The sequence below is a fragment of the Hevea brasiliensis genome, chromosome 4, assembly GCF_030052815.1.
Source record: "Hevea brasiliensis isolate MT/VB/25A 57/8 chromosome 4, ASM3005281v1, whole genome shotgun sequence".
Lineage (NCBI taxonomy): Eukaryota > Viridiplantae > Streptophyta > Magnoliopsida > Malpighiales > Euphorbiaceae > Hevea > Hevea brasiliensis.
The window spans coordinates 5,440,554-5,464,925 of NC_079496.1; the positions used below are offsets into that span (position 1 = coordinate 5,440,554).

The 24,372-nt window shown below is 33.0% G+C and overlaps 3 protein-coding genes across 5 annotated transcripts; all 3 read right to left on the reverse strand.

Annotated features, from left to right (window-relative positions):
• Positions 1-4,416: 4,416 nt before the first annotated feature.
• On the reverse strand, positions 4,417-7,282 carry LOC110633246 (bet1-like SNARE 1-1). Of its 3 annotated transcripts, none has more exons than XM_058145158.1 (6): positions 7,117-7,282; positions 6,481-6,631; positions 5,370-5,426; positions 5,216-5,275; positions 5,091-5,109; positions 4,417-4,907 (listed from the first exon to the last, which is right to left on the reverse strand). In XM_058145158.1, exons 1-6 carry the CDS (start codon positions 7,128-7,130, stop codon positions 4,882-4,884), a joined length of 327 nt encoding a protein of 108 aa, XP_058001141.1. In that variant the 5' UTR covers positions 7,131-7,282; the 3' UTR covers positions 4,417-4,881. The 3 variants fall into 3 exon arrangements, with proteins under 3 accessions (XP_058001141.1, XP_058001142.1, XP_058001140.1); XM_058145159.1 differs by having other exon boundaries at positions 4,417-4,792; positions 7,117-7,278; XM_058145157.1 differs by having other exon boundaries at positions 4,417-5,109; positions 7,117-7,278.
• Positions 7,283-9,562: 2,280 nt separating this feature from the next.
• On the reverse strand, positions 9,563-12,003 carry LOC110633273 (protein PSK SIMULATOR 1). Its single transcript, XM_021781791.2, has one exon. It carries the CDS (start codon positions 11,688-11,690, stop codon positions 9,879-9,881), a length of 1,812 nt encoding a protein of 603 aa, XP_021637483.2. The 5' UTR covers positions 11,691-12,003; the 3' UTR covers positions 9,563-9,878.
• A 5,598-nt stretch (positions 12,004-17,601) lies between these two features.
• LOC110633245 (uncharacterized protein At4g14450, chloroplastic) lies at positions 17,602-18,269 on the reverse strand. The gene has a single exon (XM_021781750.2). The coding sequence runs from the start codon at positions 18,108-18,110 to the stop codon at positions 17,763-17,765; it is 348 nt and encodes a 115-aa protein (XP_021637442.2). The 5' UTR covers positions 18,111-18,269; the 3' UTR covers positions 17,602-17,762.
• Between the last annotated feature and the right edge of the window lie 6,103 nt (positions 18,270-24,372).

The following is a 24,372-nucleotide window of genomic DNA, read 5'->3' on the forward strand; positions in this document are numbered from 1 at the left end:
TAAATAAAAATATTTAAAAAAAAATGAAAGTTATAAAACTAAAATCATGGAATCTATCTTTTGAAAAATAATATGTATTTTTAATATTTATTATATTAATAAAAATGATGATATTTTAAAATTTTAATATTTTTAAGAAATGTATTTATTTTATATTATGAATTTATGTAAAGTAATAATAATTTTTGTCAAAGAATTATTTTAAAAAAATATATCAGATTAATAAAAAAAATTTTACACTTAGATATAATATTTTTAAAAAATAATTAATATAATAAAATGTTACTTACAGTTAATAATAATGTTATATATTATTATTATTATTATTATTATTAAATATTTCAATTCATTATTAGTAATTTAATATTTTTATTATATTAATAAAAAAAATATTATTTTCTCATTAATCTAATGAGATAAAATATAAAAAATTCATGAAATTTAAATTAATTTTTGAATAAAATATTTTTATTATATTTTAAAAAAATAATTATAAAAATTATTATTAATATATATAAATAAATAATTAAATAAATATTTTAATTAATTACATCATAAATTAATTAAAATTTTATTATTATAACAGATAAAAATTTATTTAAATTAAATAAAAAAATAATTTAAAATTAAATTAATAATAATTATTAATTTTATTTAAAATATAAATAAAAATTAAATAAAAAAAATAAATTTATAAATTATCCCCGCATAGCATCAACATTATACTTATACAGTTGCAGTGATAAGTAGGTGAAATCGGAAGGAACAAGGAAACAAAAAGCCATTTGTGCAATCACCGACTCACCCTATACATTAATTAATTAAGGTCTAATCAACAAGTGGAAATCGAGAACGTAGCTCTAACTGGCAAACAAGAGTGAACCATAATTGACATTTAGACTTGCTGTACGTCCACATTAATTGTTATTAAGGCTAAGTTTGCTTTATAATTGGCTGTTTGTTACCCATTAATTTCTGAATTATATTATGGACTGCAAATATAATTAGTCATCCATTTTCCCTGTTCCAATTTTAGGAATGGCAATACAACGGAGAGGACTTTTCCCTATATCATATAGATATTTAAGTTAGATTTTATAGTCATTTTATCTTTTTATTGATTAATTTTATTAATTATTTAATTAAATTTTCATATTTATTAATTTTTAATTTAATTTTTGAATTTATTCTTATTTTATTCATTAAATGGTGTTTTTAAGAAATTAAAAGTTAATTGTATGTTTAAAAGATAAATTACAAGCCCAAAGATGATAACAACAAAGTTCAAAAATTTCTGAATTTAGTGCCTACCAAAGGTGCATGAGAAGCTGCATAGCTTATAAAATCACCTATGAATAAAACTGAAAAATTACAGAATTTGCCAAAAGTTGCATAGCCTAGTGTATAGGCTATGCATCGGCTTATGCGAGAGATCGAAAAGATAATCCAAACCTGCCAAAAGATGCACAGCCTCCTGTATAGCCTATACACCTTCATGGAAGATGAACTTAATCCTGCCGAAATACGCGCATTCTTATGCATAGGCTATGCACTCGCCTATACGGTTGACTGGAAAATTTTCCAGACTTACTGAAAGTTGCATGACTTCTTGCACAACCTATGCACTTGCCTATGCACTATCACAAAAAACCTCTAAAGCCTACCAAAGTGTGCGCAAGGACTTGCATGGCCATGCAAACCTGTCTTCACTCATTTCTTCCAATTCTGACTCTGCATAGGATGCTGTATGAGCACAATTCCAGCTATGCACTTTCTCATTAATTGGCTGAAAAAGCAAATCTTCTCATGAGTGTAGTGACCTCACCTCATATCATTTTTAGTCCATTCTAAGGTTTTTGTCAAGAGGTATTAAAGCTCTTTTACATCATTTTTTGCTAAAAAGAAGGAAATATTTTAGAGAAAGAATAGAGAGAAAAGGGAAGCGCATGCCATTTTTGAACTGCAACAGCTTGAATTCTTCTTTTTCTTCATCGTTTCTTCACGTCAAACATCAAGTTTTTTTGTTTTAATTTGTTTTTCACATTTTATTCCTACTTCTACCTTGATTTTTCTTGTGATGAACATAGATTGTGCGTATTTTTCTTAAATTCTGGAGTTATGGATATAATATTTCAGTCATTTTTATAGATTTAAACTAGGTTAGTCTCCATTTAATAAAATTTAATACATTTCTTATGTGCTTGTTGACAAACTTAACGTAGAGTCCCATTAAGTTATGTTTTTAATCATTGGTTGAAGGACCGAAAAGAAAAAAATAAGTGATAGATAATTAAAAAATTAGACTTAATTAACTTAGATCTAGAAATACACTAATGATTAAGAGGATTTTATAGATTGAATAAAGATTTTAATGGGTCTTTGTTAATTTTAAACTCCGCAAAAATAGGATTTAATTAACCAAGACACACTTTGTTTTACTTGAAAGAGATTTCAAAAGATTTTAAAATTAATCTCCTTTAAACCCATAGTTTCATAGATTTGGCTAATTAGGAAAAATCTCAAATTGACTTGAATATGAACCCTTAATTCTGGAATTGTCTTTTTACAATTGTTATTTGTTATTTTACTTTTGAGTGCTTGGTTTAATTTCATTTCGTCAATTTTTATTATTAATTTCTCAATTTTTTTAATTAGATAATTATTAAATTAGTCATTATTTGAATTGAGTTTTGTATTTTCATACATTAAGCTTCACATTTTCAAATTTCTTTTATTTGTTTGATTAAATTACAATTTTAGTATAGTTTATTTTACATCAAAAATTTAATTTATAACACAACTTTTCATTAGAACGATATCTTTTTCTATACTACTTGAATGACCCGTGCATTTGCGGTGGTTCACATCAAGTTTTTAGTGCTGTTGCTAGGAATAGAAAAAAATTAATCAAATATGTAGCAGATCGAGTCAAATTCGAAAATAATTGTCTCTCTCTATTCATTTTTTTGTACGCATACATAATCTCAATTACACCTCCTCTATTCTATGTTGGGTTTAATTTGATTTGAAATTTTTTTTATTTAATTATTAATAAAATATGACTTATAAAAAAAACTAAATACAATTAAAATTTGAAGCAATTATAAAAAGAATGCGAATATAAACAAATATTTAATTCAATTGTGGGATTTTTTTACTGTAGCTAACATATATGAAGCTAAATGATGAGAAGCCATGTTCCAATTTCTTTTTAAATCCGCGAGTCCTCTTCCTGAATCATCAGAAATGTTATACTTTTGATGCTTTCGCAGAAGGGCACCAACTTGCTAATTGTTGTCAGAATCAATGTTGCATCATGCAGCACCGGCGGTCAGCGGTGCGTTTCGCTTTCTAAAAACTTGGGACGATTTTATTGGACTCCCTTTCGCTACAGCTTTCGCAAGTGGCACTATTTCGCTACAGCTTTCGCAAGTGGCACTATGTCCAATCTTCATTTTCACTTTCTTTACATTGTTTTGGGTTTCTGTTGATAACTATATGCTAATTACGTTTCTCTTAGTTTTATTCCGTTTTTTTTTACTGTGTCCTGGAACCAGACAGTAGAAAACTTTGATTCTTGATCAACCAGTGCCTAAGCAATTACCGCAGACTGAGTGCAGCCCACCAAAGAATACAAAGTGTTGTTATGTTGAGCTTAGAATAATTAAGGAGTAAAAAGCTAATATCATTATATAAACGAAAAAAAGAGATTCCATTATCAATTTTCCACTCAATGGTCCATTTTCAATTTTCCAACCGATGGAGCAAACCGACAAATTAATGCTGCATAAAATGCTCGCGCTATTGCCATTCTCTCCATCTTAGGCTAGACCCAATTTCCTGTTGGTGCAGATAGATATAGAAGCAATTCACGCTCTACCCACTTCATCCATCCAACAAACTAAATAAAACAAAACCCAACTCCAAAATTTACCAATTATGAGAAATTTGGTGGACTTAGTGGAGGAAAGCAGGGCTGGGGATTGGTGAACGCCAGCAGTTTATGAACAAATAAAGATATGCATGCCAGTCCATCTTTGCAGCAAAAGATTCAGGGGCCTTGGAAGGCTCCTTTCAGGATTTGTAGGCTAGCCCCTAAAGCTCAATACCAAAGAGGAATCTAATGGAAATCAGAATAATATAGTGCAGGGGACTTAATGCCACGCCCTCACAATAATGAGAGATTGCTGGGAGGCTTCATTGAGATGGTGAGTTCCACAATTTTCTCCTTACAAATCCCAAGTCTAAAAGAATTTCACTATACATAACAGTTTCTTTACGCATCCATGACCTTTATGACACTTTAAGGACAAGATTACTTTTCTAAAATTAGGGTATTTCAAGAATTGGAAACTTGTTTTACATGTACAGATCTGAGGTGGCTATAAGTACGCATGAGGGGAACAAAATCCAGAATTCTGTCGCAAAAATGATTTTTAATCTATGATTTGATTACATACTAAAAATACCAAAACAATGCATAGGCCACTGAGCGCCTTTACATGGTACTTTCAGCAAGTCTATGATTGTTTTACATCATGTTATCATCCAACCATGCTTACGCGTTAGAATATGCACATGCAAGCATCCTTCACTCAGATGCCATCTCACAGCACATATGCTAGGGAGCAACCTTTCTCCTCCTATTCTCAACACCAGGATCAAGTCATCTGTAGCTCCCTTGATTAGTTGATTGCAAGCTGTGTATGGCACAACTTCCACCAACTTAATTGAAGATTCAAGGGAAAAGATTCCCACAAGTCTACTTTAAACTTGCACGTATCTTAGGATCCTACAGAATAATATCAAAATCAGATATTTATTCATTTAAGGCATGCATCACCTGAGCAATTCTCGTTCCTCTTCTCTACTACTGGTTCGCTACAATGTGGTCAACTTGCAGCTCACTTGAAACAAATCACAATATTGAAACTCAATCACTGCTTTCAAATATTTAATTTTATAAAATAAATGGAGCAAATTACTTGTATTCAGAAATCAGAACCATAAGGGGATCATATACCTAATAAGGTAATATATAATTAAAAAAGAAACAATGAAAACACTAGCAAGTATGCATATTCTCCGACCTGATTTCTTCTCAAATACCTACATGACAAAAAATAGATATTACTCAGCCTTGTCCAAGCAGCTAGGAAATAAATCAAGATAAACATAATGGTAAAACAAAAAGGAGTGAATCTAGTTTATATACCATTTTGAATCGATCCATGGTTCCAGATAATATTCCCCTTGATATGTCCATTTTGTTGCCCTGATTTTAAAATAAAGTCTTATAAAAACAAAGAACCAAAAGTTGTTTTCACTCAAGTCATGACTGTCAAATGAAGAAAATACAGGCTGCATACCATTCGATCAAGCAAATGATTATGACTCTCCACTTCCTCATGTATATCATCTGTTAACTGTATATAAAAATTATACATGTCATGAGTTACTTCAAAATGAAAATAGAAATTTATGAACCAGAAAACTTCAGGCCACAATTTTTTAAATATTTTTTATTTCCACTCAGCAAAACATTTATAATGCATCAAACATAAACTAATTTAATTCCCCATGGATTTAAGATTATCACCTCTGGTGTTGTGCAAATGCAAGAATGCAGCAGAAAGCACGTCACATACGTAGGAATAATCACAAAATGAGATTTGGAAACAAATTAAGAGAACTGAAGTATGAATGCACGGAATCTGAAAAGAGAAGGGACTAGTGAGACAAGGCACGTACATGACACCAATGAAAACTGTTACATGCTCCAAAATTCAGCTAGATGTAACAATTCATCAAAGAATTTAATCTGTGCTCTTTGGTATCTAACCATTGTAAAAATTCACTACATGCTTGACAGCATGAACATATCAACTGTAGCTTTCAAGAACTCTAATAGAAATGACCTTTTCTAGATATAAAGCAGCGCTTTATGCAAAAAGCAACCTCAAATACAGGTCTATGGATTCCAAAAGTAATAACTCGATGATTAGATTTGGGACTTCCCAATGAAGATCCCAGCTTTTAATACAATTTAGATGATCATGAGGGAATTGGGAGATGGATAGTGTTACCCTCCATTGTGTGATATTGGCCACAGGCCCTCAATGGCATCATATTGTGCAGGTTTAACAACCATGCGTATCACCACTGGGAACCTCAGTCATACCCATCACTGGGAAACATGTGAAGATGCATCTTCTTTTGCTCTAAATATGATGATCATATTTTACTACATATCCCGAGTCTACAATACTAAGTATACAATGACAACAAAATTTAAATATGTCAACAAAAGTATTGCACATATCATCTCAACTGAAAGCATATATTACTTGTATCCATTTCAGGTTTCTAAAAATAACTTGAACACTCTAAATTGAGGCTTGTGCAGATGTTTAATAAGACAAGTTGCAAAAATGCGAACTAAAATTTAAAGCAATGGATGTTCTCAAGTTTGAAACTTACTCTCTTCAGCAAAATTACTGTGTCTTGCAAACTGTCAATATCTTTGTCATTGTCGTGGTCATTAATATTATGGGAATATGAAGAAGAGGCCCTAAGGCCACCTTCTTCAAGGCCATCATCAAATATAACTGACCTTGAATTGCGGATATCCCTGCCAAGATTTTGAAAAATGGATGAACAAATTATATAAATGCCCATTAATTATATCAGGTTTATCGCTCCACATAAAAAGAACAGAAGAATCCGTTTCAACAGTTCAAATAGATGTCCATAGGGAAAAAGCAAGCCTTGCAAAGCATAAAAAACTACGCAATACACTCTTGGCTTAAAAAATAAATTGAAAGTAACCTAAAAGCAAAATCAGCACCACGAGATCAACCCAGAAAGTAGCTTCACTTAACCATATGAAACTGATGAAAGATCAAAATTATCAGAAGATGCCAAGATTTAGTAAATAATGCATTTTCACACAAATTAGATAGTAACACTAAAAAACGATTAAACTCAAATGCGATACAATAATTTGAACTAGTAAAACAAAATTCGACATAAATCATATATCAGCAAAAAGGGGAACTTTCTAACGCATAGAATTGAGAACATACTGCGGCTTCTCAGAGATGTGCTTTAACTAACCTTCTGTAACTCATGGTTTGAGACAATCACTGATTCTAAGCTGATTTCTGCTTCCACAATAGCAGTTTCGAAATGGGTGTTTGGTTTACAAGAAAGAGTGGGAATTAGGAAATATGTCTGCGACAGCGTTTTCCTGAATCTTGATTGGGCCTGGGAAACATGGTGTGGGTTTAGTAACATGTAGTGGGCCATTCGTAGATCAAAGCCCATCGAGGCCCAATATATTTGTAGAAGTTATATAGATTTATCAACCCATAATAGGAGGTAATTAAATATGATTTCTTGTTATATTTTATTTTATATTAATATCAGAGTAATTCTTATTTAGATGTGATCCATTATATATTTAAGACATAAATATAAACAAACCATTTATGAGAGATAGTTGCCTCTATTTTGAAGGGCTTCATTGAACAAAGAAACAAAATAACAATAATAATGGAAGAACTAACAAGTGAGCTCGATCACGTGATCCAATTTATAATTGGATAGAGTATGAATTTAATGCAATTATATTGCAGCTACACATGAGGATTTATAAAGATGAATGTACATGTGTATTTATCTGCATCCAACCACACAAAAGGGTCCAAGGAGCTCTTTCATTATCACACTCAACGCACTCTTCTACCAACTGTAACCTGTTTAATGCCACATGATGGCACCTACTTCCGGCGTTGGATATTGCTTTGCTAGTACCAAATCAACCACCATCAAATTTTAAAATGGTGAAATGTCAATTTTTGCTGTCCAATGGAACTTGAAACACAATAAATATAAAACTTTATCCACCCAAGGGTATGGGAGAAACTTGGCATAAAAAGTAAATACTCTTATCATTAAGCTCTTAATGCATATAAAAGATCATTTATGCTTCAAAAGGAAAATCTTCCGGCAGACAGTGGGCATCAGATCATAAGTCAAGAGGAGTGAATAATCTCACTAATTTAATGTGTTGTTCAAAACAAATATGTAAATTTGCCTCTCTTCTCTTTTTCATCCCCTGGGTCCCTAGTACATAAGTTCTCATGTCAATTTAAGAATTACAATGCTGTCTTCAAATTTAAAAACATTTAAGGAAACAACAAAGAATTAAGACAGTAGTTTTTGGACCAGAAAGATGTACGAACCATCTGCCATGTACAGGTAGAGAGATTCTATATCCATCCAAGAATAGACCCCAGAGATATTTGCAGTTATTGGGGTTCATTTCAAAAAGTAACATATTGAGAAAACACAATTATGTTTTATTTACACCCTGGATTCAAAATACAATTACATTGATAGACTCAATTAGCAGTGTGGCTAGAAGACGCAGATTATATGAACATGTAATAGAATAGTTTGCAATGTATTTAGATGTTGATTCTTCAAAATGAAATGACAACATAAGCTGTCCCTGCTAAATCAGGCAACTCATAGTGGAGCAGTACAATAATATTTCAGATTAGAGAATTAAGAGTGGCATTATCTAACTGTATTGCACATGAAATACCTATTATGCACTAGCAGCTTATAGAAAGAGGCCAACTAAACAAGAAAGCATTAAATCAAAGAATTCTGTTTCATTGGTTCAACCTTTTGCCATGTAGTTTCCCACACCTAGTACCCTTTTGTTTTCGTGCTACACAACTAGATCTAGAATGTTTTTAAGTCATTGGTGCGAAGGTGGTGGAAGGTTGTGTGGGGTTGAGGGGGGGGAAGGTGTGGGAGAAGGATTGATGTTAAATCAACATAGAGAAGTCAGCCTCACCGAGAAATGTCGGTTATAACGTGTGGCAGTGAGAGAAGCATAAAAGACAGTTCAGATCAGAAATTCAGAATTCTAAAATACGCATCTATAATAAAATACCACACAATACTCAAGCAACAGATATGCATTTGCTAGAGCGAAAGTTGCACAGATCAGTCGTCAGATTCCCACGAGCTGATGTCCAAAAAACTCTTTTTTATCAGACATATCCACTCAACAATTCAGATGTCAATTTACCGTGCCTCAAGTTATACTGGCTACTGGGAATGGACTTATCAGACAAAGAACATTGATGAAAAATGAAATTAACGAGTGCTCAAACCAAAATGATGGCACTGGCAGTCCGTTGCATGCTCTCTACAGAGAACTCAAGGAGTAATCAGACATCTTCACATGCTTATGAGACAGTATCCTTATGACGTGATTCTTCCTAAATCAACTGCTTAGGATTTGACAGGAAGTTTTCCCAAGTAACTTAGCACACATTGGACTAAACGCATAAACAGATGAACACAAAGTTCCTCTCGTTCTGGGTATTAAGCTCATGAAGGAGGTTTTAAGCTAACATAAACTTTAAGGAGGACCAAACATAATCACACTTCAAAAAGAGGAAATACAAAATACTAATTGTAGAACAGAATAATAGAAACTACGCATCACCAATAACCAATTCCTTTAAGTTAAAAGACTATCTGTAAAACAAAAAAGAAATCCAACGGAACATTTACAAGCAAAAACAGAAATATTGTACACAAAATATGCACATTACACAGAAAAAGATACTTTTTTCCCCGTAAATAATTAAATTTATGTACTTCAAACGTCAAAATTTTCCAATACCTGGGAGAAAAGTACATTGATCAACTCACATCTTCTACAATGCAAGTCATTGATTTGCAAAGCTAAGATATTGATCCTGTTGAACTGTCATTTGTGTCTTCATACAAGTATCAAGAGTCAACAACTACGCTTTACAAACTTTTTCAATTATCTAAATTCAGCAATGAAATTAATCAACAAAAGCAGCTCGGCACTGCATTTGCCATTGCATACAGTCTTCAAAATCAAAGCTACTTGCACAGTCCAATAGAGCATTTTGCTGATGTTCATAACGACATATGTAATTCAACCCAACAAGAAGCTCACAAATAGCAGCTTCTGTCTTTCCCCTGTCAGCAAAATACAATGTCTGAAGCAGCAGAACATTTGTCCTTTTGACAATTTGATGCTGCTCAAAATTACGTTCACTTTGCCATCTGATCATGTTATGTGCCAACGGAGCAAGCCACCTTAAAATCCTATCAAGAGTTTCTTTCCAATCATGGGCAAGCAGAGCATCATATATAGCCAGATTCTTGACATAAGACTTGAGAGTAGTCCTCAAACACATTCTTAAGCTTGTTGGTAACATCTGATATAAATCGTCCCTGGCTTCCTCACCAACTAAATGGGGATAGCGAAGCAGCTTTTCTATAACTATGATGATGTTTGCATAACGCAAGGCAAGAGCAGATCCTCCCACTGTGGAAGTTGAAGCATGCTCTGTTAACCTACTTTTGGGGGCAAACCAGGCATTCATAACACCAAACCTAGCTTGTCTATGATCTCCACTGAAAGAGACACCACTTGGGATTCGATTAGAACAAGCTGAAATGCTTGGGTGCTCTCTCTTCATGCCACCATTACCACCGCTACAACAACCAGAAATTTGGCTACCCCTGTCTTCATTATCAATAACATCATCCTCAACGTTATCCAATTTAGAGGCAGAACTACTCAAACTCAGGCAATCCATGAATAGCCTTCCAGGACTAGCCCCACATGGAAAAATGATTTCTTCAGTTGGAAATAATGTTTCTTCACCTCTCCGTGAATCAATTCTAGATTTGATACTCGTCGCTCTTTTCACCACCGCTGGTCTCTCAGTAGGTCCCGATTGAAAACCATTACTGCTTTTCCTGCTAATAGCCCGTTTCAGATGTCCTGAAATCATTATCTGACCTGAAAACTCCCCACATTCACCCTTCATAAGAGGGGAAGAACCAATCTCTCCATTAGCCCCACAGCTCTCCTTCCTCAACATAGATTCCCCAAACACCACACAAATCCTAGCATAAATAGTACAAACTGTCCTAGCTAACAACTCGACAACCTTATCATAAGTCTGGTTCCAAAGCGAAATCTCCTTAAGATGCCTAACATCCTGCTTTTGCCAAATAAACTTCTGCTCAAAAGCTCTGCGACTCTCCTCGTGCTGGTTCTGCTGGAATTTCTTGGTAGCCTGCTCCAGTTCATTTAACACCTCCATTTCCGCACACAAATTAGAGGTTGCATTAACATACCTCTCCATTTTCCTAACCATCCCCTCCATATCCTTAACTAAAAATCCCAACTGCTTCACGTCAATGATCCCACTCACCATATCCCCATAAACATGCTCAAAACCCTGCAAAGCAGGCTCAGAACACTTCTTGCCAAGCCTAGAAACAACACTAGCGACCCGGCTGAGGTCATAGAGCTTCTCAGCTAAAGCAAGCTGGAGAAGGTAATTTTCATCGGTGGAAACTAAGTTGTTAACTCCCTCAGATTTCAAGATCTCGGCTTTAAGCTTGGAGACCTCGGAATCGGTGAGGGATTTATGGAGATTTACAGTTTTGGACATGACATTAGCAACTTCAAAAGAAAGGATTCCAATAGTTTCTCTTTGTTTGGTATCTGGTCTTTTTGGGTTCTTCTTTTTGTAAGGTTCGAGAAGGAGTGCGTGCTTGATATTGGTACTTACCTGGTTACCCATCTTCAGTATCCAAGCTTCAGCCACCATTTCCGCTCCGACTTGCCCAATATCTGAAATGACGTTGGTTTTCAAATTCTACCGCCCAGTTTAAGGAAAGGGACAAGTAGAAATGTAGAGTGAAAGGCAGTGGTATCCATTAAAAAGAGATGCGAGAAATGGGTTTCCAAAGAGAAGAATAAGGGGATGAAATTGGAAGGCAGAGAGAGGAAAAGAGTTGAAGGATGCGCATGGGGAACACAATAGAAGGAAGCGTGGCGGTGCAGTTGATGATGGAGAGGGAGAGGGAGAGGGAGAGAGAGAGAGAGAGAGAGAGAGAGAGTTTGTTTTTGGATTTTGTAAAGAACAGAGGAGTGGGCCTTTTTCAAAACAAAAGTTGAGGTTGGTGTGGTCTGCGAGATTTTCAAAGTATCGCGTCCACTGCCATGAATTTCAATATTTGTAACAGGACGGACACCGCCAACCGTACACGTAAACTCGGCCGAGGATCGGTTCAACCTTGAATCGAATGGGAATTGATTCAGGTTAAATCTATAATTGGCTTTGGTTAATTGTGTAAAACTCTAAATCAGTCCTGAACTTTAAATGGGAGATCAATTTCAATTTCCTCTCTTTCAATTCTAAATTAAAATCGACTCAGTTAAAATTATATTTAAAAAAATAAATGTCATCTGTACATAAAAAGACATCACATTGACCAAATTAGATTGAATTACTTAAAATAAAATAAAAATTGTTATTGAACCAAATTAAAATCAGTTTTAAACCTTCTTGAATCAAAATTGACTGTCACTGCATAAAATCGGTTTTGAATCTAATTGATCTCTTTTCTCAACCATGAAATATCAGTTCAAATTAGGATAATTTTTACGACTCATTTTTAGACTTTATTTTATATTTTATTTTTATTCTTTAATTTTAATTTACTGATAAAAAATTTCAAAATTTTAATTTTATAAAAATCTCTATGGCATTGGGCTGCAGGGAAGAAAATTATTCTCCCAAAGCATGTTAATGATGTATTAGTAGGTTAATTGATAGTACTAATTAAATGATAATAATGCCTGCTTTAATTGGCAAAAAAAAAAAAAAAAGCATGAAACCTGTTATTTTGTTATTTTCTTTTAATTTTCATTGCGGAGTGATGATTTGGTTTGACCTGAGAATGCTTTTGGGTCAAAATAAGAGAAACTACCAAAACCGAAGCTGTTTGACTTGTAATTTCGCGTCTGACAAGACAACCATCCACATATGCATTTCACACTACGCAAAAGTTCAACTCCAAACTAATAATAACATGCAAAACAAATCCATACGGCACATTTTCATTAAAAATAGGTGTACCTAACTCATATTACAATTCTCTTTACAATTATAAGATTTTAAATTCAGTCTTAATTATATTTCATTTTAATTATTAGGAATGATAGGTAAATTTTCAATTTGATGTTTTATTTAATCATAGGTCTGGACACAATTCAATCTGATTATAAATCAAAATCAATAATTTAGGTGTTTAAAAAAATGAATTGAAATTGAATTGATTCCATTTATGGTTCGGCTAGATCCCATAACAGGATCATAATTATTTATGGAAAATTTTAGATTAATTTTATTAATTGAGTATTAGGTGCGCTTTGGTGATTTTGAGATGCAAAATTAGAGCAATTTCTTCAATTATTGGGGGGATTTAGGTGTTACCTGCCCCTCTCAGTTAAATAGTTTATCCATCTGCACAACCAAACAACCAAAGAATAGGATAATAATTGTAAAGAAGTAAAAATATGGGTTTGCAAATGATCGGTTTGGTTTCAAACCAAACCGAATTAATAAAATCAAAAATTGAAAATTTTAAAAATTGAACCAAATTGATTATTAAGAGAAAATCAAATCAAACTGATATCAACAAATATCAGTTTGGTTTGAATTTAAACCGATCAAACCGAATTTCGTAAAATTTCATATTTTTCAATATTAAATCTCAATAACAAAAACATAAAAAAAAAATTTAGAAATCAAAACTTAAAAATCTTAAAGTTTCCTTGATATATATATATTAGTAATTTTGGTTCGTTTAATTTTTTTTATTTTTTATAAAAATAATCAAACCGAATCAATTAATCAAAATTATCAAAATTTATAAATTGAATCGAATCAATTCAATTTTAAAATTAAATCGATTGAACTGAATTGATTCAATTCAATTTAATTTTTTAATTTAAACAGAAACCTGCTCTCCCCTAAGTAAAAAATTGCCCATAGGTCTAATGTCTCTTTCATTTGTCATTTACAAGTTGCATTAATTTTGCTATACCATGAAAGAAGAAACAAGCTTTATAATTGAGTTTTGATTAAAGGAAGGCAGAGTTAGTCAAAAAGTTAAACGATAGTGGGAGTTGGTGTCTTGTTTTTTTTATTAAGCCAGCTTAATTAACGAGGGGCCTAGAGCAGGCAAATGGACAATTTTGGCCACATAAGAAATTCAAAAACAACCACATGATGACAACATTGGAAGATAAAACCAACCTATATCCATAGCTTTATCCACATTATGGGCTTGCCATTCTCCAATCAGATTTGTCCACCGTAACTATAATCCAAATTTGTGACATTATATTTTTTTTTATTGGATGAAATAGAATTAATTTTTTTGTCATTTTAATCATTTCAATTATTTAACTTAATGTCTAATTTAATAAAAAAATATTAATTAATTTAAGATTAAAATTTTATTATTATTATTATTATTATTATTATTAAGATAATTTATACCAAGTCCCTGAAACATAGTAAAATTTATAAATTAATCCTTCATATGTTTTTAAGTAATAATTTGATCTTTAAAATTTAATTTAGTTAATAAATTAGTCTCCACTGATTAAATTGACAGTTAATTACTTTTTATTTTAAAATAATTTAATTTTTAAAATTTTATTTTATTAATAAAATAATTTTAAAAGTTTTATTTTATTAGCAAAATAATTTTTAAATCTATATTTTATATTTAATTAATTATTTATTTTATAATTAAATAATCGTATAATTTAAATAATTTCATATGATTATTTTATTATAAAATAAATAATTATGTAAATATAAATTTTAGATGTAAAACTATTTTACTAATAAAATTTTAAGAATTAAATAATTTTAAATTAAAAAATAATTAAAGATAATAACTAATTTGTTAACAAAATTAAAATTTTTGAAGAATAAATCGTTGCTAAAAAATAAGCCAAAAATAATTTGTGAATTTAGTATATCTCAAAAACTTAATTGTAAATTATCGCTAAAATATATGAAAAAAAAAAAAAAGAAATGGAAAGCCATGCAAAATTGACTAAAATGAATTGAAGGGCCACTTTCACTTTGCCTATCATTTTGTGCTATTTTAATATTATATCATTGTAAATGTGAATTTGCTTTTGGTCCATCCTCTTTTTGTTTTACCATTTTCACACATATAATACTGCGAAAACGGAACTAGTTAATAACACTTTCTCATCTGTTTTTTTCTCCGCCATACAAATTCACCATCATCAGTTTGTTCCCATTTTTGGACAATATACATCAATAAAAGACGAGTAACAGATAATTGAGTAACACGCGGTGAATAATTCAAACTAGATGACATTGTATATTCACTATAATTAAAATCTCATCTGTATGAAATTCAACTAATGATTACCTATTTATTTTATTATTCAATATTTATCATTAATTTAGGCATTGAAGTGATGATCTTCTAATTTACTTGGTACTCATCCTTTTTACAAATCTTTGAACTGCGCATTTATAACCGCAGGAAAAAAGAGCAGAATCATTTATTGGTTCAACCGAAGCACTCATTGCGTTAGGACGATGTATATGAAGCTGACCGATTGGCATATTATAGTGCATGTGGCAATCACGTGGGACCCTTCAACCCACAGCATCATATATACAGAAATATAATACGCAATTGTTGAGTGGGGTTTAATTTGGGGGCCTAACTCCTAAGAAACAAATACACTGAGTGGATAAAACGAAAGAGAGAAGAGAAAACGGAAAGGATCAGCTGATGCTTACAAATTCCCGCCACAATTGCATGCATATGTAGCTTTGTGTTTGGACTCACTTTTGAGTGGGCGAATGTAATATAAATATTATTAAGACAAGTCATTTTCAATGAGAGGAAGATGGGTTAGCAAGCAATTTATGGGCTCATGGGGTTGATGATGGATTATCAAAATTCTATCAATTATTTGTTAATAAATTTTAGTCTGTATTTCTATCAGTTATCAACCTTTCTTTTTTTAGTTGTTGTTTCTTCTAAGTAATAACCTTTTGGCGTAGGGTTTTGCATACACGAGACCAGGAAAAGCTTACTTTCTTTACGTTATATTTTCTAAAATTGGGAGTTTTGACCTGGAAGATAGAGACTAGAGAACAAAAGCAAAAGGGGTTAAAAAAAGAGTAAAAAGATGTGAGTATTGTAATTGGGCCAAGTGATTTAATTGATTCTGGCCCTAGAAAACTCAGTTGGGCTTCAGAGCAGATGTTGTCTATCTGCGCTTATGGAATTTTCAGTTTTACATGTTCTTGAAACTTCTAGACATGAGAAATGGGGGTGAATAATTTGACTCATATTATATTTAAATTTGGTGCTTCTATTCTCTACGCGCACCAAATAGTCAGAAATCAGAAATTCTGTCCTCATAAGGAGAAAAAAAAAAAATCTTCGTAAAGGACAACAAGATATAAGATATGTGTGTGTGTGATGATTCCGGTTAAGATCTGGTAAATATCTCAGCCTGCTACTACAACCACAAGAGCGAAGGGTGAGAATGGACAGTGCCATTTCCACCACGCGTGATGGAAACTTGAAAGCAAAAAATCCACTTCCATCAATCACTGTTTATGTTTGGGCTTGTGGGTAGCGTGTGAATATGGGAATATCTAGTCAAATTCTCCGTGATGGATTGATCTTCCCCACCCTTGAATTTTGATAATTTCTGTCCCGTCTTTCCTTCGTATACATAACATTTCTGTTTTAGATCAATTAACTTCAGAATAAAGTTCAAATATTTTTCTATACTTTTTTCCTGATGTTCAAATAAATTAATCTTTAATTAAATTTATCATATAAATTATTTATAATTTAATAAAATATTATTTTTAAATTTTAAATTTTAAAAATTAATTAATATTTTAGTCAAAATATAAATCGTGAATAATAAAAATAAAAATTTAATTTAATTAATTTTTTTATTATTTCAATTTAATTGTTCTGCAAAATCATGAGATCGATTGTAGCAGCAAAACTTGTGAGCTTCTTCATTCTATGGCTAATAATAATTTTCATGGCCACAGGCACTGTGGCTAAACCTAAACCAAGTTCTAGACACCGATAAAATTGGTCCTAAATAGTGCCTAATGGTCCTGCTACAGAAGCTTTAGTGTTGACAAATCGCGAAATGCTATGTTGTTTAGCTATCCACCAACAAATACGACAATGCATCAGAGGGCATCATTCCAGTCACCTTCAAGCCATGTGATGGAGATGGAGAGCGCTGTAGGCGCCGGATTTGTTCTGAAATGAATTAGTATGTGCTGAAGGTGCAAGTTATTGAATTGTACTTAATCATTTCAGTTGATGGGTCCCTTTTTTGTACAGATGTTTGAATTGAAATTGTTTGATTGAATTTATTTTAGATAGATTTATGCTTACAATTCTTCATTTGAGTTTATTTTATTTGATAACCTATAATAAACCATATTTTATATTTATTTATTTTTCTTATTATTAACCTAATCTTATAATTTTGTATATGCACATTTCTACTATATAAAAAATGTGAAAGACCAAAACAAACTCCCTAATATTGATAAAATCTTTATTCTTGTTTTGTCAATTAAGTATTGATTCCAATCTTAATGAAATTCAATGTTAAACGCAAAATTATTCAAAATAAGATGATTTATTTAAAAGAAATAGTTAGCATTAAGTATATGAACATAAAATACAAGCATTGTATGCAATTGTTAAATTTTCAGCGGTTAGAAAATCTTAAAAAAAACCCTAAAAATGTAATTATATTAAAAGCCCCTTCCATTCGATATCTATACAGGCACAAAAAATTTAGGCGCAAATGAAGGCGGCTCGCAGCAGAAAGGAGCTGCCGGGTGCTGCCACTTCTTGAACACATCAGTAGCACCCTTTTCCTTGTCTGTTTCCTGATTCCGAAGCTGCGACGGCTGCTGCTGGTCCTCCCGCGATTTCATTTCCGCCATCCGATCAATCGTGGTAGGTGAAGATACAAGCGGAGAGAGAAGAGGAATGGCGGCGTTCCAGCAGGAAGACGAAGGGGGGTATATCTCCAAGGACGCCGGTCGCCGCCGCTGAAGACGGCTGGGCTGCGTGGCAGAAGAGGCATCAACGGAGGTTCTGTTCCTTGAGAAGTCGGCCATGTAAGGAAGTTGGATAGACAATAAAAGATAAGAAAGATATCTAAAAATTTTGATGATATGATGAAGAGAAATGGTGAGGGAAGAGGAAGATATATAAATAAGGGGAGGGCAGAAAAGGGAGCCAAAAAATAGCTGTCACACGGCTCGGCTCTGTAGGCTCCAATATGTTGGTTTTTTTTAATTCACTGTCTAATGCGTGTATTACGCGTTGCTTTGCATTCTTAAAACTAAGATTTGCTGTATATTAGCTTAGAAGAATTATGTATTTTGAGTAAATATTTTTTATTTTTAGATTTCTCATCCAAGCGATTTTGGATTTTAAACCTAAATTTTAAGTTTCTATTGCTAAAAATAACTCATTTATCTGGTTCTGTTATTGTAAAAAAATAATTATTGATAGATAAATTTGAAAAGGTTAATTTAGTTAGTAAATGAATTTAGTTATCTGTTTCATTTAATCCTGTATTTATGTCATGATCCAGCCTATAGGTCAGACTGACACTAGGACCTGGACCGGCCTAAAGCCCCCGAGATCCGTAGTAAGCCTAACTATTCATTAACCCAACTTTAAGGCCCATTTAGGCTCAATTTCAAGAATTCAACCGGATAGAGTCCGGCCATAAAGTGAACTTTTCAACGGAGAGTTTTTGATTCACCCGACCTGTAAACACAATATATAATCAATTGGGGAACTCAGCTCACCCTCCACATACTCAATGTCATATAAATAAATGGGAGCTCAGCTCCCTCATCCAGTCCATCAAACATGCATATAATAATACATTTACAGGTCTAACATGATAATTTATATTACAGACCCAATTCAAATAAATATTTCTAATACATGCAGAAATTCTAAGAGTTAACAGGTTTATACAAACATTAATAAACGACCTGCGAGGGAGAAAAACAGGTTAACCTCAAAAATATCCTCCTGTGGCCTGGAAAAATATTTAACAGGAGTGAGCGTTCGACTCAGAGAGTAAAATATCAATTTTAACCATAATCTCTATAACTATCTAAAGCTAATGCACCCTATAAAAGTGAAATGCAACATCAGCAATACTTTCACATCATAACAACAAAAAGGTAATTTGGAGCACTTATACACTCAGTAATGTCAAATCATAAATATATGGGAGCTGATCCCCTATACAGCTCTCTTAAATCCAACATGTGCTAGCGAAGAACTCAAGTCGGAATTTCGCTTAACAAACCAAATCGGGGTTCCAGCGAAGAACTCAAGCCGTGTCTACCCCGAAGGACCGGGTCTCAGCAAAGATCTCAAGTCGTGTCTACCCCTCCTATCCATAGCCAACACTATACCACACGCACGTACACTGTTCCAAATTACCACAACAACATCCATGGCACTTTAACAGTTGTGAATGCAACATAAAACGTGCCTAGAGTTTAACTACATAGATATTTACATATAAGTGATACATAGGCATGCTTGAACATGTAATAATATCGAAATTACAATTAAAATTAATATTTTACTCACAGACTTGATAGCAGTCACTGTGACGGCTGGGCGGAGGAAGAAGGCTGTCCCGGCTCACCTGACAATTTTATTACAATTGTTTAATACAATTGACTCAATACAACCCAAGAAAAGACCAAATACGTCCTAAGTAGTGCCGAAAATTCGACAGAGTCTCCCCTATACCTAGGACCTACCCAACCTGCAAAAGGGCTCAAAACGCACTTCTATATTCACAAATCATACACTTATAACTCAATCATATCACACAACCCCTCCTGGGCCCCTCCAAACAGTCATCAATCACAATATGTAAATTTGCAGTTTAGTCCTTATAATTAACCCTTTGTGCAAAAACTACCCAAATAAACTCTAAAAATTCTAAAATTTTGCCCCGCGGTCCTTAGCAATATTATTAGGCTAATGCAAAAAGAATCATAATTTTCTGAGCTACCAAGAATATTTTATGGATTTTTAATCCCATTTAAGTACTATAAAATTACGAAAAAATAAGGTTCGAGTTTACCTATGCCGATTCCGAATCCGGGGACGCCCTCGGGACGTTTGAAAACGGTGGAGTAGCCAAAATCTCAATATGATTCCAAGAAGTTTTCGGTAGCCGGTCTGTCTGGTCGGAAATTCACATACTCGGACAACTGTCGAATTTTTGCGAATTGAAGATACCTACACGAAACCCACAACACGGGGGTTAGTACATAAATTTTACGAAATTTTCTAAGCTTATTTAATACTCAAAAAAACACTACGAAGTTCCGTGGAACCCACCGAAAAACGGTGTCGAAAAATTTCGAAATTTATATTGCCTCGAAGCTCTCGACGAGTGGAGCGCTCTGGTACTCTTGGTTTTCTCGTGGGGTTCACGGTTTGCGAGAAATCTAGCCCAAAAATCAAAATGGGTTAAAACTTCCCGGACAAAAATTGGATAAATCGCTCGATGGATTTTGGTGTTCTTGGTGTCTATAGAAAGCTCTCGAGGTGTAGATGGTGTTTGACATGAGACCCGGCCCAATCGGTGGCCTAATCGGCCAGATTTTGATCGGGAAGACGAAGCGGCGCGCTACGCGTCACGCGGCTTCACGCACGGTTTCCCGGCGTTCCAGGCGGACTGGCGATGGGGTGAGGCTGTGGTGGCGCGCCGATGAGGTGGGGAGGGCTGGGTGGCTGCTGGCCGGCGAGAGGAGGAGGGAGGAGAGAGAAAATGGGAGAGAGAGAAGGAGAGGTCGGGACGCACGCGGGGAGAAAGAAAAAGGAAGAAGAAGCCGATCCAATTTAACCGGTCCGATTCGATCCGGTTCGATTTGGCCGATCAGATTCAATATACAAAATTTTGAATTTTAACTCTGTCTTGAGACAAAAAATGAGGCCCAAAAATTTCGAAAAAATTCTAGAAAACTCAGAAAAATTCGTAGACTCCAAATATATTTTTAGTTTTGCCACGTGGTCTTTAAATTAATTTTTAAAAATCATCAAAGTTTATATTTTCCAAAAATCGAATCCGATTTCTAAAACCCAAAAAATTTCAAATAATTTTCTAAAATTTAAATAAAGTAAAATATTAATATTTATCCATAAAATAATAAATTTAAAAATTAGGGGTGTTACAATTGAGGTAAAATTTTTTTTGATAAAATTTAATTAAAATTGTAATAAATATGATTTTATGGTATAATTTTTTTAATTTTACAATAAAACTTTTATTTATGAGAAAGTTGTTTTATTTTAATAAATTCATAGTAAAAGATAATAAATCTATATAGAAAGGAATTTACCTTAAGAACCCAATTCCTCTCCTTATCAATGGAATCTCTAGGACGTCCAGAAACGAAGTCCACCGGCTGAACACAATTCTCTGAACACTGTCCAAGCATTCCAGGAGCTTTGAAACCTTTGAAGACTCCTTCCAGTTCTTCTCAGCATCAACTCGGAATGTTCTCAGTTGGGCGTGTTATGTGTTCAGTTCTTTAGCAGAGTTCGGCTAATTGGCATAGCCCAGTTATTGGAGTTCACCAGTTCGACAGGACACACTCCCTGCACATCCTATGTGCACGGCATCATCTGCATACTCTATGCTTCTGGGCCACTCCGTATTTTCACCCTGACGGTTTCCCTCATCAAACTCTTCAACATATGCTCGGGTGGGGACTATCTGCCCTGGACCAGCAGAATCAGCATTTGTTTCCAGGAACCTTCTTGCAAGCTTGCTCAAGTCTGTGTACAGTTGTGAATCAGATCGACTTCCAATTCAGAAACAAAGAAATGCGAACAGAGGAAGGTGCTTTAGTTAACGATATCTGGAGCTGCACTCCCCCCTCATAACAAGAAATGGGTGATTGCAACACTGCCTTAATCTAATTAAAGTAATACCTCAACAATAGATGCATAGTTGTGAAGAACCTTCCCTAGTGCTACAAACTGGTCAAACTGGACCTGTTTATGTTGCATAAACAATTGTAATATGCGTTATTGATACAATTGACTGTATATCAAAGCAATTATGAGTACTGAAATGTTGGCCCTAGATGACGGTAATAACAAGCCGAACGATGTTTAAAAATATTAGGAACCTTTGAATTTTGATCTTCTGAAAAAAGGCATCGTAGAAATCATGTTCAGAATTCAGAGTGTTCACACTCAATGATTTGAATATCAGTAGGTAGAATAACAACTTTGGGCCTGAAATCACGTGACTAAACATCAAAATGATGAAAGGATTTTTTTTTTTTAAGAAAAAATAAAAAGGTTCAAAGAACCGAGAATTATCACCTTCCTGCCTTAATCATCGTATCCTTGGTTCTTCTCAGCATTAGTGGCCTCAAAATAGCCTTGATCATCTTCAGCCCTCTTGGATCACCATTCTCTTAAGGCCCCTGAATCAATTTGTTCCACCTAAAAACAGTATGCTTATGTTATGTAGCACTATTGTATACCTCGAGCAATTGATGAGACAATAGTCCAGTTTAGTTGAATTTTGAATTACATCCCAACAATAATGGACATGTATATCATACGACGCCCAGTTGCACCAAGGTTCAACATGCAAGAAGCATAGAAGGCTGTACAGATCTTCCAAGTTATTCTGCAGCAATTGATAATCGAATTCCATAATCGACTAAAATTTTCAGAATAAAACAACCTCAAGTTGTTGACTAAGAAATAGCAGTGACCATGAAATAGCTACTTGGAAAGGATAGTATTAAGCTCCATGGATGACTACACATTATTCACGGATCTTGCATGCTCAGGCAATTACAAGAAAGTGCAGTGAGAGGGTAAGCAAGCAGACCTGAAAGAAGTGTCCTCATTATGAGGATAATGCTCAAGCAGCTATCGTTTCCCAGGATTTAATGGTACGAGCTTCATGTAACACCATCCTATATACACCACTCTACCCTAAGAAAAATGTTATTCTCCATATCCCATCATGAAGTTCAAACCGCTGGACAGCGGTGGCGTTATCGAGGATGTGACCAAGAGCAGCATCTGTGCTGTTGCCGGATAGAGATATCGATTGGTGGATTTCAGAATCAGGAGATGGTATTTTACTGATCTTTCTCTTCTTCTTCTGTGGGTAGAATCTCCACATGTTTTGGGAATAGAAACAGAGAACTGATTAACAAATTAACAAAGGTCCAATGGGCTTCAAGAATGAAAGATTTCTCTGTTTCAAAAGAGGAAAGGGAATAGGATGAAAAGTGAAGGGATGTTAATTGGAAAATTTTTTATTAGAACTATTTATTTACCATGGATTCTAAATATTTAAGATTCACGTGTTCAAATTTTATGTTTTGGATAATTGTCGTACGAGAAATTAAAAAAATAGCTATGAAAATTATCAACTAAATATTCTTACATTTCGTTGGTAATAAGGATTATTGACGAAATTTTTTCGTCCACAAATTTTAGCGTACGTAATTTTTACAGATGAAAGAAATATTGGTGCTAAATTTATCGATAAATTATTTAATAGGTAAATTAAAAGTTTTTGTAGACAATTTCGTGAGAGATTATACGCTTATAAATTACTGACTAATTACCGATAATATTTTTCGTTGGTAATTATCAATCACAATAAATTATCGTAGGTAATTACCATAACTAATTTTTATTTCATATTTTTTAATTTAATTTTTTTACTTTTTAATTTAATTTATTTTTTAATTTAAACTAACTTTTAAATTTAATTTAATTTAAATTAAATTAAATTTAAAATTTTAATTTAATTTAAATTTAAATTTATTTTTAATTTTTAAAATTTTTATTATTTTTAAATTAAATATTAATTATTTTAATTTAAATGTAAAATTATTTTTTAATTTTTTAAAATTTAAATAATTTAAAACCAAATTACAAGTGGGGCACAAAGTAGGCCCCACATAATAGCCATGCCATAATTTTCCTATGTTACGGAGTGACTGTTTTTTTTATAGAGAAACTTACTCATTTCTTATGTATTTACGAATGACGTGAGAATTTCATACTTTTTGTGATTTATCGATGAATTATCGAAGAAAAATTTTTAAGCTTTTTAAAATTTTTCATTTCTATTTTTTAAAATTTTGGTAAGTAAAATTTTTTAAATTTTTTTGTTTTTATTTTTTCTTAGTATTACTGATTCGTTGGTAATTACCTACAAAACATTTTCATAAGTAAAATTTTTTAAACTTTTTAAAATTTTTCTTTTCTATTTTCTTCTTAGTATTTCTCACTAAATATGTTTTATCGGTAATTACCGATGAAAAATTTTTGCAAGTAAAA